This window comes from Ovis aries, chromosome 6 (assembly GCF_016772045.2).
Source record: "Ovis aries strain OAR_USU_Benz2616 breed Rambouillet chromosome 6, ARS-UI_Ramb_v3.0, whole genome shotgun sequence".
In the NCBI taxonomy this organism is placed as follows: domain Eukaryota; kingdom Metazoa; phylum Chordata; class Mammalia; order Artiodactyla; family Bovidae; genus Ovis; species Ovis aries.
In genome coordinates, this window is record NC_056059.1 from 88,214,453 (window position 1) to 88,233,813 (window position 19,361).

A 19,361-nucleotide genomic window follows, 5' to 3' on the forward strand; every position below is an offset into this window, starting at 1 on the left:
GGAGGGCCATTCTGCCCACACACTGATTTCAGCTCAGTGAAACCAATTTTGTTCTTCTAGCCTCCAGAACTGAGAGAATAATTGTTGTTTTAAACCACCCTCTGGTAATTTGTTAGTAATTTGCTAGAGCACCTCTGGGAAACTAATACATGATGTTCGTGCATTACCACAGTGAAACTTCACATCCTATAGTTTTCTTAAAGATGACGATACATGTCATTTTAAAGATGATTCTTATGCAACATATCTTAAATCTTTACTGTATAAACAGATTATACTCACTTTCCCAGCAGCACATTCGGTTCCATCAAGTGGGGGCCCTTTTTTAGTCTTACAAAAGTAGGGATTATCAGGATGGCTGCACCAAAGCTGTTTACATGGGTCAAACGTTCGGAACTGGAAGAGAGCAAAACCAAACTCTCAGTGACGTAGAGATGGAATGACTTGTACCGGTAATACCTGCTATACAGTTTCTTCACGTCATGTTTCTTGGATATTTTGATTTCAAGTTATAATAGTCAAAGTTGTAGCATGTTAAGAAAACAAACATGCCTAAGAATTCCAAGTAAAGAATACTTCTATTCTGCTTTTCTAAAAGAACACTGATGAACAATGCTTTGTCTGGTTCTCCAGTTGACTTTTACTATTCTGCATGCCATTTCTACCTTACGGTTTTCAGATTTTTAAAGAGTGAGTAATTATTATAAACACTGTAAAAATGAAAATGTCATAGCAGTTTTGCAGCTCTCAAGCCATCAAAATGGCTTATCTTTATCCCTGTATGTAGGAACCAGTTAGATATAAAAAATAAAAATGCTCATCATGAGCTGACTAAATGCAGAAAATATGTCAAACTTTTCATGTAAGATACTATATTCCAGGTGTAACAAAATGTCACAATATGTTCATGTAGTTTATGAAGTACTTGTATATATTTGATCTTCATACCATGGCTGAGAAATATGGGTTATAAGGTAAGACTATAGTTATGGATACAAACCAAACAGTAATACAGCTGGATCAGAATCTTAGTTTTCTCATCTTAAGAATGTTTTTTTATTTTCCTAAATCACTATAATATCCAAGTGTATATTTAAGCACACATATTTGTATGTACTGTTTCCTCATCTTCTCTCTTTATAACAGTAAATTTCTTATCATTTTTGGATATAAAAAATAAACCTATATATCAAAGGCCAGTTTATCCATATATTCATTCCCTATGCCATTAATTAGGCTTCCCAGGTGGCACAGTGGTGAAGAATCCACTCACAATGCAGGAGACGGCAAGAGATGTGGGTTTGATCCCTGGGTAGGGAAGATCCCCTGGAGTAGGAAGCAGCAACTCACTGTAATACTCGGGACTGGAAAATTCCACGGACAGAGGAGCTTGGCGGGCTACAGTCCATGAAGTCGCAAAGCAAAGACATGACTGAGCGCACACACACATACCATTAACTATTCATACACAGTCTTATCGTCGTAGCTTTCTTCCTTTTCTTCAGTGTTATTTATTCACGGCTTTGCTGGGTCTTCACTGCTGCACCAGCTTTTCCCTAGTTGTGATGCACAGGCTTCTCATCACGGTGGCTTCTCTTGCTGTAGGGCGAGGGGCCTAGGGTGCACAGGCTTCAGTAGTTGTGGCTCCCCGGCTCTACAGCAGAGGCTTAATAGATGTGGCGTGTGGGCTTAGTTGCTCCAAGGCATGTGGGGTTTTCTGGGACCAGGGATCGAATGCAAGTCTCTTGCATTGGCAGACAGATTCTTTAGCACTGAGCCACCAGGGAAACTCCGTCATAGCTTTCTTTTAAAATTAGTCCTCATTTCCAATCTGGGTTTTTTGTTCTCTTTCCTATTACTTAATGCAGAAATTGTAAATTTTTTTTACAACATGGAGCCAGAGCTTTAGAATTCTCAGGTTAAAACATTAACGCAGGAAAACAGGAACTGACTGTATATTTTACAGGCAAACCAAATAGCTATGTATGTATATCTGCAAAGGCAGAATTTCAACAACAGATCAACTTCTTTCAATGAAATACATTTTTTCTTGCTCTAACACATAAAGCTTCCTCTAGCATATAAAAAGCCCCATTTACCAGGTGCGTGACTTAAGCAAGTTGCATAATCTCTGTAAGTCTTGGCTTTTTCATCTGTAAAATAAAAGTATACCAACTTCCTTCTAGCCTGTCAGAAGGATTAAATAAGATAGTATATATAGAGCACTTAGCTATTGCATGTAGAAACATAGCTAACACAAATCATTGGTTCATATTCTTGCACCAGTGAATCTGTAAAGGTCACCAAACAGGAGCTACGAAAACAGAGTTTAAGATGCAAAAATCCAGATTGACTGTAACGTACCGCAGTGCACATTTTATAACCAACTCCAAAGTCAAAACGACACTGCTCATCCATAGAATAATTGATTCCAGGAAGTTCTGGGAGTTTGGGCCAGTCATGTTCAAACGGGTCATCAAGGAGACAGTCATAGGAACTGGAGGAAGGAAAAAGGTGCATACAGCTAAATGTTCATTTTTTTTTAAATCATGTCTCAGTGAGAAAGTGTTCTTAGGTTACATACTCTGGAATTTCATCAGATCATAAAGCAAGTTCATGAAAGCATATCTTTTAAGGATTTTGGTTTCAGCTCCATTTAGAAAAAGACCATTCATCTTTATTCTTCCCAGGAAAATAAGCCAAGCATACTCAAAAACACAGTAGAACTGTAACAACCTTGTTCATGTCCCTAGCTGAACCCCCATGGTATGGCAGGGCAGATCCTGTCACCCACCCTGTGGGGTACAGGTGGTATACCCTATGCAGGCATTGTGTGACCACCCTCTCATCATTCTCAAATCAACTTTTACCATTAGTCAAAGATCCCACAGAGAATTTACTGAAAGGAAATCACAGTTAAAAATTCACTTCAAGGCTAGGCTTACGGCTTCAAATATTATAATCACATTATGGAATTACTGTGCCAAAAGCTAAGTCACAAGAAAATGTTTATCATGAACAGCAGTTTTCATTCATTGGGAGTTCGGTTATGATCAATGTTCTAAGAGACAGTTTCATGCCTGTATTTCTACTGTAACATTCTCATGACACAAAGAAGGAGACCTACTGTATGTATCTTTTCAGTTCTTGGCCGCTACACCGGGACCAGTGGTAACGATGAAACGCAGCTTGCACCAAGGGGGCCATAACACTTCCCATAGCCGTCTCATCACCGCACCTGTTGCCCTGTCCATCGTGTTCCATCCCCAACCTAGAACACAGAGCGAGACCTCGCTGGAAAGAATCAACATAGGGACCATGGCTTTGGCATAATTTCTGTTTTGAAATGTACAGGGAAATAGGTATTTTTTTAAGCTAACAAGGCTTTTGTGGAGGAGTCACAGACACTGTGAAACTGGGAGCCATCTGGCAGAAATGCCTTTCTTGTTCTATAGCTCACGACTGTCTCTGCAAGCCAGTCACTCATTTGGTTTCAGTGCATGACCTCTCCACTCTTTTCAGCTCCTCAAACTTGGCAAGAGGGTGAGAGTTGCACGCTGGCATGTGCTCTGCCCGAAATATGAACAATACTGAGAGAGGCAGAAAGAAAAGACCTTGTTTTTTTCCCCACTCTGTAGCTGTCAACAGTGACTTACACATGGCCAGTTTCATGTGCTACTACAAAGGCAGATGAAAAACCATCCTCGTGATTCAGGGTACAGCTTCTCACTGGGTGACACATGCCTGTGACTGGAGCATATCCTGTAGAGAATAACAATTACTTTTATTTTCATTTTATGAGAAAACCCATTAAGAATTACTACTGGACCTTTGCCGAGGGAAAAAGAAAAAAGCTTTTCAGGAAACAGAGGCCGTATTATTTAACTGCTAGCATCATGCCACATTCTCTTGGGAAAGCCACAGGTAACGGGCTCTGAAAGGATTCACTAGGTCTGCAATTTTCTCCTCTCCTAAGGGAAGGAACTGCCTGGGGTTACCATTCTGCTCTGCCCACCAACTAAGCCCTACCTTTCTGCTGTGGTGAATGTTCCTTCAAATCATGGTACTGATGAAGGGACCCAGAGATTCCATCAACGTTGAAAACAAAGTGGTCAGTCTAATTTTTTATTTTTTAAAGTCTACATCAGAGTTTATTAGATAGACGAAAGCTGACTTTGTAAGAAAGTTCTTCGGCAACAGACGTTTCCCATAGCACCTCTTTTCCCCTTCCAAACACTCAGTGGAAATCGTACTGCATTTAATAGCAGCCCCTCTGTACCCCAAATGTACACCTATTATTGCAAAGGAGAGAATAATATGTCATGGTATTTAGGTGGCATTTAACATTGTGAATTCCACAGAAGTCACTGGACGCAACAGAAAGCAAATGTATGCTTGGCCGAGGCAAAGATGAAAGTGATGGTGGAAACGTGAACATGTGAACAGACTCCCTGATTCAGGATTGCTCTTTTCTTTAAGATTAAAAAATTTTTTATTTTATGTTGTAGAATAGTTGATATATACTGTTGTGTTAGCTTCAAGTGTACAGCAAAGTGATTCAGTTATAGTTTTGAAAAGTCATGCCCTTAAATTTTTCTGCTACATAGTAATGGAAATACCTTGCATTCCAGCAGGTCCGAAGTCTTGCCTGGTTAAGAAAATTGCGTGATCATGGTGTTCAGAGTGATTGGGATCAGATTTTTGTTGTTGGCAAGCCCAGCGACACACATTCTCCAGGCTCCTGGATGGATTTCCCCTTTCTATGAGGCTGATGGACTAGAAGAAAACAATATGTTAAAGACATACATAATATTAATATTTTCCCAAAGGCTTCATTGAATAACTTTCTCTGAAATTAACATTTGAGATTACAGTAATTAAATAATGTACAATAATATTATTGGGGGCTTGTTTAGATAACTAATCTCATTTAGAAACTCTAAATGCACCTAAGGGATACCTTTATGATGATCAACGTTATCTGTGTGAAAGGTGGCTGACACCATTAACTGAAATACGGGATGATGAATTTTTTTGCTACTGTGAAGCAACTCAGTATTAATCAACTGTGTAAAAAAATCTCGATAAATATTAAGAACAATAACAGAAGAATCTATCTTAATCTATCAAATATATGGGACTTTTTCTCTAGAAATGTTGAAGCCAAAGATCTTCAGTTTCTTTCTTTCTTTTTTTTTTTTTTGCTTCAAACTTAATCAAAGCTGGTTTATATAATTTGAGGAGCCGTCAAATTATATAAACCTAACACTGAAAAAAATAACTATCCTTTATTTTAACCTTACAGCAATGAAGAGATGGGGCACTTATATCCTGCTGTTCCAAGAAATGGGAGTGACATTCCTGAGCACCCTGCTGTGCATATGTGCATGCGTGCTCAGTCATGTCCAACTTTTTGCAACCCTGTGGACTGTAGCCCAGCAGGCTCCTCTGTCCATGGGATTCTGCAGACAAGAATACTGGAGTGCATTGCCATTTCCTTCTCTAGAGCATCTTCCCGACCCAGGGTTAAGCCCATGTCTCCTGCATCTCCTGCATTGCAGGTGGATTCTTGATCACTTGAGCCATTGGGGAATGCAGTTACTATCACATTATCGTCAGTTCAGTTCAGTTCAGTCGCTCAGTCGTGTCCGACTCTTTGCAACCCCATGAATCACAGCACGCCAGGCCTCCCTGTCCATCACCAACTCTCGGAGTTCACTCAGACCCACGTCCATCGAGTCAGTGATGCCATCCAGCCATCTCATCCTCTGTCGTCCCCTTCTTCTTTTGCCCCCAATCCCTCCCAGCATCAAAGTCTTTTCCAATGAGTCAACTCTTCGCATGAGGTGGCCAAAATACCGGAGTTTCAGCTTTAGCATCATTCCTTCCAAAGAAATCCCAGGGTTGATCTCCTTCAGAATGGACTGGTTGGATTTCCTTGCAGTCCAAGGGACTCTCAAGAGTCTTTTCCAACACCACAGTTCAAAAGCATCAATTACTCTCACATCCATGCACGACTACTGGAAAAACCATAGCCTTGACTAGACGGACCTTAGTCAGCAAAGTAATGTCTCTGCTTTTGAATATGCTATCTAGGTTGGTCATAACTTTTCTTCCAAGGAGTAAGAGTCTTTTAATTTCATGGCTGCAATCACCATCTGCAGTGATTTTGGAGCCCAAAAAAATAAAGTCTGACACTGTTTCCACTGTTTCTCCGTTTATTTCCCATGGAGTGATGGGACCGGATGCCATGATCTTCATTTTCTGAATGTTGAGCTTTAAGTCAACTTTTTCACTCTCCTCTTTCACTTTCATCAAGAGGCTTTTTAGTTCCTCTTCACTTTCTGCCATAAGGGTGGTGTCATCTGCATATCTGAGGTTATTGCTATTTCTCCCAGCAATCTTGATTCCAGCTTGTGTTTCTTCCAGTCCATATCATCAGGAGATAAAAGTTCAAAGCAAGTTCTGAAGGAACGAGAAACTAAATTTGGAACCTCAAATTAGCTCTTATTTGGCTGACTGGCTGAGAGTTTTGTTACATTTCAGCAGGTGGTTTTACCAGTGTTTACATTCTTAACAAAAAAGTTTGGTTTGTTATATGTTGATCACATACTTCTCCAAATAAATGATTTCACAACCAACTGAAGGCTCTTGACATCTCCAGCTGGAGTTGACTTGCCTTCAGTGCTGGAGACACAAAGTAGGTCAGGTTTGTGGGGGAACTAAAGATCAATGACACCCATTCACCAGAAATGGTAAGTTTTCATATATAATACAATGCAAACACATGGACTTTTCCCCCGTTCTTGCTAAATGCATATTTCATTAGTGTTCCATAATCAGGAGGATTAACTGTGGGAGGGGGACATTTAATTTTAAACATCAAGAAAGCTGCCAAGTTAGTCACTTCCCCTATGTTTTCTCCTCAAAGGGAGAGACTATTTCGTCCATTCCATTATTTCCAAGGACAGGGATCCAACTAGTGCCATCTTAAAGCCAGCTAAAGTTACACTACATAAAAATGCCTATTGTATGTATTCTGACCCAACACTTCATTTTCAAGATTATAAGATTAATGCCCTTTAAAAAAAATTCACTGTATGTTTCGTTTTTATTAATTGGAAAGATGTGAAACATTCCTTTTAAGAAATCATGAGAGAGTAAGGCTCTCTATTATTTTGTTAATCCGCCTGTAATGTAGGACACCTGGGTTCGATCCCTGGCTTGGGAAGATCCCCTGGAGAAGGGAACGGCTACCCACTCCAGTTTTCTGGCCTGGAGAATTCCATGGACTGTATAGTCCATGGGGTCACAAGGAGTTGGACATGACTGACTTTCACAGCCTGACACACACACATATATTTGAAGCTCCTAGAAAGCATCTGACACAGAGCAGGCACTCAACATACGTGTTTTGGATTTAAAAAATCAATGATAAATTTAACGCTGGTGGTGGTTGTTCAGTTGAAAAGTTGTGTCTGACTCATTGCGACCCCACAAACTATAGCACACCAGACTTCCCTGTCCTTCACAATTAAGGAAATCCTCTTTTTCCATTATGTTGTCATACCTAAAATCAGGATAATTATCTTCAACTCCATTAGACAGAGGTAAACACATCAGATGACACCAGCACAAAAATCACTCATTATCTACTCTAAGTTAGAGATCTCCATTCATTGGGGCAGTTTTCTCTTCTCAATTCAGAGCAACTGGGGTCTACATGAGACGTATCCACTATAGCCTCAGTAGACTAATCTGTTTGCTCACCCACTCTTTGATGCTCACAGCTCACATACAGTAAGACACTTTACCTTTGTATAACCCAGCATTATCATGCGCACCAGGACCACATTTATATGCACTCCCAGGGACTCATCGTGGTAAATTTCATTCACCTGGAAACAAAGGAGATAATTACTAGAGGAAAGGCCACACAAAGAACTTTAGGAGATGGACACTTGAGGAAATGGCTCTGTAATCCCAAATACAGGAGACGTCACTTTTTTTTCTAGTTTAAACTGATATCTGAAATGAAATAATTTACTTTTAACTTTGGAATGATTCCTGGCTATGTGAATTACTGATACTATAAACCCTGTAGTATCATGAATATAGAAACTAGGCTGTAAAAGGGCTTCATTAAAATATTAGAGTGTTAAGAATACATATGTACTATGATCCACAGATAAAATTCATCAAAAGTAATCACGTTTAAGAATCTGCCTTCCAATGCAGTAGAGTTGAGTTTGATCCCTGGTCAGGAAGATCTGCTAGAGAAGGGACAGGCTAACCACTCCAGTATTCCACTCACTCCAGTATTCTTGAGCTTCCTTTGTGGTTCAGCTGGTAAAGAATCCACCTGCAATGTGGGAGACCTGGGTTTGATCTCTGGGTTGGGAAGATCCACTACAGAAGGGAAAGGCTACCCACTCCAGTATTCTGGCCTGGAGAATTCCACAGACTGTAGAGTCCGTGGGGTCACAGAGTTGGACGCGACTGAGCTACTTTCACTTCGCTTCGGGAAGATCCCACATGCCATGGGACAACTAAGCCCGTGAGCTTTGACTACTGAACCCCAAGTGCTCTAGGGCCCATGCTTCAAAACAAGAGAAGCCACTGCAATGAGAAACCTGTACACCACAACTAGAACATAGCCCCTGCTCGCCACCACTAAAGAAAGCCCGCCTGCAGCAATGAAAACCCAGGACAGCCGAAAAATAAACAAACAGAAGCTTTAGCAAGACCACGATTCAGGTGAAGCATCTGCCAGCATGAGGGATGGCGACCTGTGACGATAAAGAGCAAGCGCGTCCTTCAGGGTGCCTCTGTTTCCACCAGGGCTGCTACCTCTTGTTAGGGAAGCTGCTGTGCAGGAGCTGTGGTGGTACCTGTGGGCCAGTAACTGGGTGGTGCTCCCAATGCCTCCTCCACCCCAAGAATGGGGCATCTGAGGCAATGATTATTTAGAAGTATTACAGTAAAGAAATCCTTCCACATTTGGATTACTAAGATGACTGTTCAAGTACATATAATATCAGTCCTGGGTAAACCTCAGAGGGGTAAAGTTGAGCCATTGCTCTTGATTTAATTTTAAATGTTAAATTAAAATTTCTACAGGTAATCTGGTATACTTTAAAACCATAGATATTAGAACTTACACAACCTCAGAGGTCACAGTCCAACAGATTTTTATAGATGAGGAAGATGAAGACCATAGAGATTAATTAACCTGCAGAAACAGTCAATTATTGACAGTCTAAAAAGACTTCTGGCTTCCCTGAAGGCTCAGCAGTAAAGAATCTGCCTGCAACATAAGAGACACAGGAGATGTGGGTTTGACCCCTGGGTCTGAAAGATCCCCTGGAGGAGGAAATGCCAACCCACTCCAGTATTCCTGTCTGAAAAATCCCATGGACAGAGGAGCCTGGCGGGGTATATTCCAATGGGTCGAAAAGAGTCGGACACAACTGAACGTGTATGACCATGCAGAAGAGCGAAGTGACTTCTATTTTCTGGTTATGCTAGTGCAAAATTGGTGTGAATAAAAATTGCTAGTAAGTTGGAAATGCTAACGGTGCCTTTATCTGGCTACATTTCAAAGTTCTTAGCTGTTCTCAGGAACAGGGAACCAACATTTGTCATAATAACTGAAAGAGGGATGGAAAATGAACCTCAATTCAACTCAAGACCCAGGAGGTTTGGACAGAAGGCACAGAGGGAAGATAGGCAAAATCTCATAGAGGGAAGCCTTAAAAAGAAATATAACTCAAGGATAATAGAATGCTCTAAAAAAAAGAAATGTATGGATTTCTAATTATACTGACCAAGACACAGACCAAGAAATTTCAAATGAAAAGTTTCAGGAATATAATCGGACTACACAGAACACCATAAATATCAAAGTGTTAAATGTAGGTTGAAGGTAAGTAAGTAAAGACGCTCAGTCATGTCTGACTCTTTGCGACCCCATGGACTGTAGGCCACCAGGCTCCTCTGTCCATGGGATTTTCCAGGCAACAATATTGGAGTGGGTTGCCATTCCCTTCTCCAGGGGAACTTTCTGACCCAGGGATCAAATCTGGGTCTTCTGCATTACAGGTAGGTTCTCTACCATCTGAACCACCAGGGAAACCCATGTATACACAGATATACATTTACAAACTCACAAGACACACACACACGTACAATGGTAAGACCCAACTTAACTACTATTCAAGGTAAGCCAACGAGTGAAAACAATCGGTAATTCACTCTTGCATTGCACAAGTATGCAGGCTGGTAGCACATGCCCAAGCAATTCAACTACAGGCCATTGTAAATCTGTAGCATTGAGTTCATTTTGTCTGTTCTGTCTGATGAAAGAGATGTATACAAATGGGAGGGCTTCCCTGGTGGCTCAGGGGTAAAGAATTTGTCTGCCAATGCTGGAGATGAGGATTTGATCCCTGGATTGGGAAGATCCCCTAGAGAAGGACATAGCAACCCACCCATTCTTACCTGGGAAATCCCATGGTCAGAGGAGCCTGGCCAGCTTCAGTCCAGGCGGTAACAAAGAGTAGACACAACTTAGAGACTAAACAACAATAGCAACAATACAAACAGGAATGTAACCAGAGTCCTCTAAGCAAGGAGCCTAGAAATGGGCCGCATAAAACATGGTGGGAGAGGTGTGGTGGCTTAGAGCCTGACACGACCCACTAATAGTCTCAGTTGACATCTTTCTTGACATCTCAGAAAGCTTCATCTTTCTGAGTCTCAGTCAAATGGACAGAATAATACTATCTCATATGATTGGGGTAAGAATTGAAAGATTTAATTTATGCACATAACAGCTCAAAAATTTTAAGAGTGAGAAGGAGAAAAGTACCTTAAAGCACGTAAGAGTATAGGAAGTAGAAAAGAAAACCTAAAGAAAAGGAAAATAGCCACCACATGGAAAAAGGGTTCAATTTGCTCTGAATGTCTACGGCAAATAAAACTAAAACCATGGGTTCACTGTTAAAGGGGGAGATTTCAGGTCAATATAAGGAGAACTGAATGCTGGCCCCAAAACTGTAATTTCTTATGACCCTTTTGGCCATGGGCAGATTCTGTTATCTTACTCCATATCTCATAATGCCTAACTGAGGACTGAATGCTCCTCTTCTTCAGGATTATCTGATAAGAAATATCTAGCATAATAATTCCAATACAAGTAAATGTCTGAAGCCAGGCCTGTCATCGACAGAAACTCATGGACATTCCAAGAGACTTCTCATAAGGCGGTTGTTCTGAATTAGCATAAAGGCTTCACACACAAAGTTTTAACATGTTCTTAGTGTGTGCTTAGTCATTCAGTTGTGTCCAGCTCTTTGTGATCCCCACACTGGAGTGGGTTGCCATTTCCTTCTCCAGGGGATCTTCCCAACAGAGGGATTGAACCCACATCTTCTGTGTCTCTGGCATTTCAGGCGAATTCTTTACCACTGAGCCACTGGGGATGTCCTGCTGCAGCTGCTGCTGCTGAGTCACTTCAGTCGTGTCCGACTCTGTGCGACCCTATAGAAGGCAGCCCACCAGGCTTCCCTGTCCCTGGGATTCTCCAGGCAAGAACACTGGAGTGGGTTGCCATGTCCTTCTCCAACGCATGAAAGTGAAAAGTGAAAGTGAAGTCGCTCAGTCATGTCCGACTCCTAGCGACCCTATGGACTGCAGCCTACCTGGCTCCTCCATCCATGGGATTTGCCAGGCAAGAGTACTGGAGTGGGTTGCCATTGCCTTCTCCTAACATGTACTTAATGTATCAATAATTGAAATGTAAATGCGTTTAATGTAAAAGATGTTAAAATTAATGTGAGTTTACAAAATCGGGGAACAATATAATTTTAAACTAAAGAAAAACAGATTAAAAGAACTAAGTTAATTTCTGGAGGAGAAGTGATGCAGGGAAGGGAGGGCCTTACAACCATGGCTGAATAGTAGTGACAGTGATACTTTTAAATGCTATGGGAGACTTTTATGTCAGAAAACTATTAGACTCATAAAATAAATGGAAGGTGGCAATTATAACAAATAGCTTGTGATATCTGAGTTAGTATAATGTACATATGAAAAATGAAAGTGAAAGTCATTCAGTAGTATCCAACTCGATTAGGCTTCTCGGCCCATGGAATTTTCCAGGCAAGCACACTGGAGTGGGTTGCTGTGCCCTCCTCCGGGGGACCTTCCCAACCCAGGAATTGAACTCAGGTCTCCTGCATTTCAGGAGGACTCTTTACCATCTCGAAACACCAGGGAAACTCATAACATACATATAATCACCCTAAATTAGTAAATTCATTTTTGTTTGGTAAATTTAAAAGTCAGCACAGCACTGAGAAATATAAAGGACACAATTCATGTTCTCAATAGCAATGTTATATTATAAAATGATGAAATAAAAAGGCACTTTTTAAAAGGTTAAATTTACCATTCACCAAAAGAAAAGTAGTATTTAACAATAGTCCCTTTTATGCCAGACTAGTAAATTAACAGAGTACCCCAGTAGAAATCAAGATCAGTTTTGGACTGTTTCAAGTTGGCACAAATTTGTGAAACTGTCTCAGAATATAGCATGGATAGAGATAACCAAATATAAGGCAATACATAGGATAAAATATTCTTTCAATGTGGCAAATCAACAAATATTAGGTGTCTCTATTGTACAAAGCACTGGATATCATTTATTATTTTGCCTCTCAAGGTTCAAAAAGTTGCTTGCTTCCCATTACTGAATTTTAAAATGTACCTAATCAATAACAGGATGTAAAGTTTTTTAGGCTCTGAGACACACAGGATATGATAAGAGTTGCAGAAATAATCAGCATCACAGAATTAAATATATTCTAAGACTTGAATTCTAGTCCCAAATCTGCCCCCAACAAACTGAATGACTTTGGGTTGGTCACTTAACATCTCTGAGCCTCTGTTTTCTCACTGGCAAATTATAATCATACTTGCTCTTTTTGCGTCACACAGCTGCTGTTCAAATCAAACAAAATGCCACAAACTGCCCTCAGCAAAATAAAAGGCACATGAGAACACTTCTACCTATCCATACCAAAAGTGTTAAAGGCTTCTGAACATATTTTCCAATCTATCCGAAAAGAGCAAAGAAAAACAAACAAAAAGAAAAACAAACAAAAAAATAAACAAACAAAAAACATAACTCTCCCCATCTTAGTTTTCACTGTAAAGGATTTGAAAAATCTTGTACTGTAAATTTATTTACTCTCAATATAATAATAATAGAATCAAAGATACAGTTTAAATTACAAAAAAAAGGGGGAAAAATTTAATAATTTTATTTTTCAAAAATACTTTTTCCAGCAGAGGGCAGTACGCACATGTTAGAGGCGGGTGGAGCGGCTGTGTTAAACACCTGAATGTACTTACACAACACTGGGTATGTTTGCCTTTTGTATATTTACACATAAATAAAATAAGCTCCTTAAAATGAAATAGGAATTTTAAAATACTCTAACCTGAGGAAAACACTGAGTGACTGGACTCTTAAAAACAAAATAAATATTGACGACATATTTATGTAGATTGTTTTTCAGCGTCATCTGATTAACACATTATATGAGAGGTACGAAGAAACTTAGGATTTGGGTATAAATTAATCATGAGTTTTAACAACCAATAAATGACATACAGGAAGAAATAAACAGATCATACTGAATTAAAACTGTGGATATGTTAAGATGAATGAAAATAATATTTTTTAAGAAAGCATTTTTATAACACTTAGTGACAAGGAAAGCTACTTTTTCCTAATTTAAAGCAGAATCAAGAACACAAAAAGCCAGCATTAACACAGAGCTTTCCAAGTTCCAGACACGGTTTTAAATACTTTACCTATGTTAATCAAGTAATGCATAATCTTTGAAACAACTTTAAAGATATCATTATCTCCATTTTACATCAAACAAAATTGAGGCCCAGAGAGGTTAAGTACTTTGCCCGAGGTCACACAGCTAGTACACAGAGTAAAGGATGTACACCTAGGCAGTCTGGCTCCAGAGTCAGTAGTTTTTACCAACTCGCTACACTTCTACACACCTGCAGACCACACCACTGTCGCGATGCAAAACAAATCTAATTTTAGAATAATCATTACCCCTGTGTTTAAGAAAGTGATCTGTAAGCATACTGATAAAGATAACTCAAAAAAACTTTACTTCTTTTCCATAATTTTCCTTCGTGTAAATTTTAAGGAAATGAATTAATTGGACTTGGGTTTGGGTGAACTCCAGAAGTTGGTGATGCACAGGGAGGCCTGGCGTGCTGCGGTTCATGGGGTCACAAAGAGTTGGACACAACTGAGCGACTGAACTGAAGAATTCATTAGATTTGAAATTGACTCCAAATAAGGATTTCTTGATAGTCAATATAATCTTAAAATATATTGGGAAAAAATGAAAAGGAGCTAGAGCAAATCACTGGAAAAAACTGAATAGGAAAAGAAAAGATAGGGCTGAAATTTATAACCAATGTTTGGGGTTGTAAGCAAAGCATTAAGCATAAACATTCTAAGAAGTCATATATCAGATATTACATAAGGCAAATCAAAGTTTATTGATGCAAAACTGAATATCCTGCCACCATGTCAGGCAACCTAAGGAGCACAGGTGGATTTTCTATAAGGTGATCAGGGTTGAGACCAGAATATTTATTAAATTACCTGAAAAATGGGGTAAGTAGGATATTAACTTTTAATTAACCTTAAATTGGAAAGGATTGCCAATGTGAAGGGGGGGAAAGGTAATGATTTTCGGAATAGTTGATTTACTTGATTAATTAAATCAAGTATTCCCTTCCTTAAGAGGAAAATTCCTTCCAGGTTTGTTCCTTGACAGGACAGTTTCTCCCAGGACATTTCCCAGGGCATTCTGACCTGCTTTGTCTGACTAGCTGATGAACAGCTTTGTCTGCCTTTGACAAAAAAAAAACAACAACAAAAAACAAAAAACAAAAAAACAAAAACAACAACAACAAAAAACAAACCACTCATATTTCTTTAGGACGGACGGATGAGGTCTTGAAAGGCCATATTGCTCAGTGCTTAAGGGTATGGGCTCCACAGTCAAACTGCCTGGGTTTGCTCTATGTGACCTTGGGCGTCTTGTTTGTCTCTGTGCTTCAGTCTTCTCATCTGTAAAATGGGATAATTACACTACTATCCTTATAGGATTGCTGAGAGGGATAAAGGAGGTCACATATGTACAGTGCTTAAAGGTGCCTGGGCCTTGCAAATATAAAAACAAAAATTGTTAGCCAGCATTAGTAACATTATATAGAAGCAAATAAATGGTATACATGTATAATTTTTTTAAAGAGACATTTTGTTAACTAAAAGCAAAGAAGTAATGACAGGACAGCCTCAGTGACTTTGGCTGGACATAAACAAATCCTATAGTAGACTGGGAAAATATATTACTCTATCCACAGCCATACCTTGTTGAGCAAAAACTTCCAAACACATATCTGCTTAGATTTGCAGTCCTGTCCTCTATATTTTTACTCAGGGTGTAGCTGTCTCCTAACCTGTCAACTCCTTTCCCCTCACTTCCAATTTCAGAATAATAATGACTACTTTTTAAAAAAATTGAAATATAGTAGTTTAAAATGTTGTATTAGTTTCAGGTGTATAGCAAGGTTGACTCAGTTATACTCTTTATTTCATATTCTTTTCCATTATGGGTTATTATAAGATATTGAATATAGTTCCCTGCACCGGACGGTAGGTCCTTGTTGACTATTTATTTTATATACAGTAGCACTATAGGTAAAGAACTCGCTTGCCGATGCAGGAGATATAAGAGATGCAGGTTCGATCCCTGGGTCCAGAAAATGCCCTGGAGAAGGAAATGGTAACCCACTTTAGTATTCTTGCCTGGAGAATCCTATGGACAGAGGAGCCTGGGGGGCCACGGGCCATAGGGGTGCAAGGAGTCGCACACAACTGAGGCAAATTAGCATGATTAGCACGTGTATCTGTTAATCTCAAACCTCTAATTTCCCCCTCCCCTAATAACTACCTTTTATGACTAGTCTCATCTAATATTTAGTGAACTGAATTGTGCCTAAGGGTACTAGGGGTCGGGAACTGATTGACAAATGAGTTTAAGTCTCTGCTCTTACTATTGTTGTTTGATTGCTAAGTCGTGTCCAATTCTTTTGCAGCCCTATAGACTGTAGCCCACCAGACTCCTCTGCCCAAGGGATTTCCTAGGCAAGAATACTGGAGTGAGTTGCCATTTCCTTCTCCAGGGAATCTTTCTGGCCCAGAGATCGAACCTGAGTCTCCTGCATTGGCAGGCAGGTTCTTTACCGCTGAGTCTCCAGGGAACGCTGCTCTTACCATGAATACATTCTAATAGGTAAAACAGGCACTAAGCATGGAAAATATAAATCATCACAAAAAGACATGCAGACGAGGTCATTTCGGATGGGAAAGGGTGCTCTGAAGAAAATCTGAGTGATGAGCTAGAGGATAAGAGAGAGAGGAAGAAGCTACCTGAAGCTGTGGGATTCAGAGCGTGAAGACCCATTTGGACAAGAAGAAAATAGGCAGTTGCCTCTCTGGGGAACAAGTGATCCAGGAAAAAGGGAGGAGCTGGTACAAAAGCTCAACCTCTGTTATCATGAATCTCAAACACTACGAAGGGGACATCGTGATATATAAAAAAGAGACTGAGACCCAGAGAAGTTATGCAATTTGTACCCCAAATGATTAGCCCAGCTACAAATCCAATAAGTCTATATGACACCAATGTCTGTTCTCTGTTATAACCATCTTGCCTGTTTATTTCTTCCTGTCATAGTGGAAGTGCTAAGTTTCCTTCCTTTAGGCTCTTTCACACTTCCTTAGGGCTCTTCCCTAGTGGCTCAGATAGTAAAGCATCTGCCTACAATGTGGGAGAGCTGGGTTCAATCCCTGGGTTGGGAAGATCTCCTGGAGAAGGAAATGGCAACCCACTCCAGTACTCTTGCCTGGAAAATCCTATGGAAAGAGGAGCCTGGTAGGCTACCGTCCATGGGGTCACAAAGAGTCGGACATGACTGAGTGACTTCACCCACTCACTCACACCTCCTTAAAGATATTTATTTGCTCCAAAAAATCAATGCCACTTTTTGTATTCAATCGCTCCCCTTCTCGAGGTTCTTTTCCCTCTTTTACTAATATTCCCAATTTTCCTTCATCATGAAAAAATAAAGCCCCCTATAATATTTTGTAGCATTTAGTACTGTTTATCACTACATTCATCAATGATATTATTCAAATTCATCAATGATATTCAAGTTATTTAGCTATATTTTAATAATTGCTCCTTTTCCACTGGCTCACCCACACAGGTCAGTGTGTCTCAATGTTTTGTTTTTGATCTTCTTTTCACATACTTCCTCTGCAATATTTCATCCACTGCTGTTTCTTCAACCAATTTCTATAGACTGATGAATCCCAAGTATCTCACACTGAATCACCTCTCTTAGGCTTCACAGTCATCTGTTCAGCTCTAGTAAGAGATCTATCTATTTGGAAATACATTAATATATCTCAAAGTATACTCACCCTCTCCTGTTCTTCTCTCTGAGTATTCTATCACAGTTAAAGATGAAACCATCTTTAAAAAAATTATTTATTTTTGGCCATACTGAGTGGCATGTGGGATCTTAGTTCCCCAAACCAGAGATCAAATCCACACCTGTTGCATTGGAAGTGTGGATTCTTAACCACTGGACCACTAGGGAGGTCCCAAAGATGAAACCATCTTGATTCTTTCTTCTTCTTCAAGCATTATAGTCAGTATATTACCAAGTCCTGCAGTACCTCTCACATCTGTCTCTCCTGTCCACCTTCATGTCCAGCACCTCGGTATGTGTCCTACTCAGTTGGACTGCTGCAACCACCTCTTAAAACCTTTGCAAATATTTTCATTTGGCTAATTTGGGCTCATTTCATTCGTTCTCCAGAAGGACGGGTTATCGGGTTCACATAGCTATTCTCTGTAAGCATGAGGCTCTTATTTTATGGTTAATTATGCTTTGACTTCCCTAGGTATCAAAGGAGCTTTGGGTGGACCAAGGATAGGCAATTCAGCTATAAGGCTTCATGAAGTCTTCCAGCCTTTGGAATAGTGGAAACATACCAAAAGCTCTGGCAGAACTGATTTCTTTCTTCAAGAATGAGAAAGACGATTTGCTTAGCAAACTAAAAAGTTTTTCTGCTGTAGGACCCTTGAAAAAATAAAGGCTGAAACAAACCAGGGAAACAAGTATTTATTTCTTGTTCCGTTAAAATTAAAGGACCTATGAAACAGCAGCACTGTTTGCATATTATGTCATGTTATTTTCACCTGTGATGAAGGGAGTTTCTTCTAGAATGATGGGTCCAGGATATTCCAGGGAAGGTGTACATATTTATACAAGGGGTGGCTGAAATGATGTGTGCTTACTCCAGTCTGTCTCTGTGACCTTGTGTGTTCAATCCACATTGGGGACAGTAAGTTTTTTGAGGTAGGAAGGGATAGTATAAATCAAAAGGAATTTGAAGCCAGATGGACTACAGTTTGTCCCCTAATTTGGTCACTTATATATTAATACCATGAGTCTATGTTCATAGCACAATGTCTAACATAGTCTCTTCCTCCAAATCATTCAATTTTATCCTGAATTCTCTTTTTATAACACAGACTAATCTTTAAAATCCTTTCCATAAACGTTCTTCACTAGCACCGTGAATTTCAAACTCCTTAGCATAATACGTACATTTTTCTACAGGCAGCCTCAGATTCTTTACCCAGCCTCACCTTCTGCCATCTCCACCTCCAGTAGCACTAAAGACATCATGAGCTACCACTTTTAAAATCTTTATAAAATCTGTTCCCCATCTTCCCAAACCCATCTTCTCTTTTTTCTAGCAGGGAAATGCTAATTCATTCTCTAAGTTTCAAGTCAAATGACACATCCTCTATGAAGATTTCATTTGCCAGTTATGTTACTTGCCAAACCACATCCCCTCCTTCTCAGTTGATGTTTACACAGTATTTTGTGGCTGAATCTCTTCAAGAAACTATCACATTTTATTATTATTACTTCTTGATTTGTTTATTTCACTGCTAGAGTTAGCTTCTCGTGAAAAAGGAGCTAAATTGTATTCATTTTTGCCTCCCTAGAATCTAAGAAGACTTGGCCTATGGGAGGGTATGTCTGCTAGGTGAATAAATGTCTGGAGGGCTGATGTGAATTCAAATGTAAAGAACGGATTAAAGATAATTAAAGACAATAACCCAAATCACAGAACCGGCTACAGGATTTGCTCAAGTTGCCTGATC

The 19,361-nt window shown here is 39.7% G+C and overlaps 1 protein-coding gene across 1 annotated transcript in view; it reads right to left on the minus strand.

Moving 5' to 3' along the window:
• Window positions 1-19,361, minus strand: part of ADAMTS3 (ADAM metallopeptidase with thrombospondin type 1 motif 3) — a 291,428-nt gene that overhangs the window by 33,364 nt on the left and 238,703 nt on the right. Inside the window, exons 6-11 of the mRNA XM_042251505.1 lie at window positions 7,815-7,898; window positions 4,620-4,776; window positions 3,657-3,762; window positions 3,128-3,271; window positions 2,365-2,497; window positions 283-396 (exon numbers count right to left, since the gene is read on the minus strand). Coding sequence (XP_042107439.1) covers window positions 283-396; window positions 2,365-2,497; window positions 3,128-3,271; window positions 3,657-3,762; window positions 4,620-4,776; window positions 7,815-7,898 — 738 coding nt within the window. The remainder of the gene's footprint in view (window positions 1-282; window positions 397-2,364; window positions 2,498-3,127; window positions 3,272-3,656; window positions 3,763-4,619; window positions 4,777-7,814; window positions 7,899-19,361) is intronic.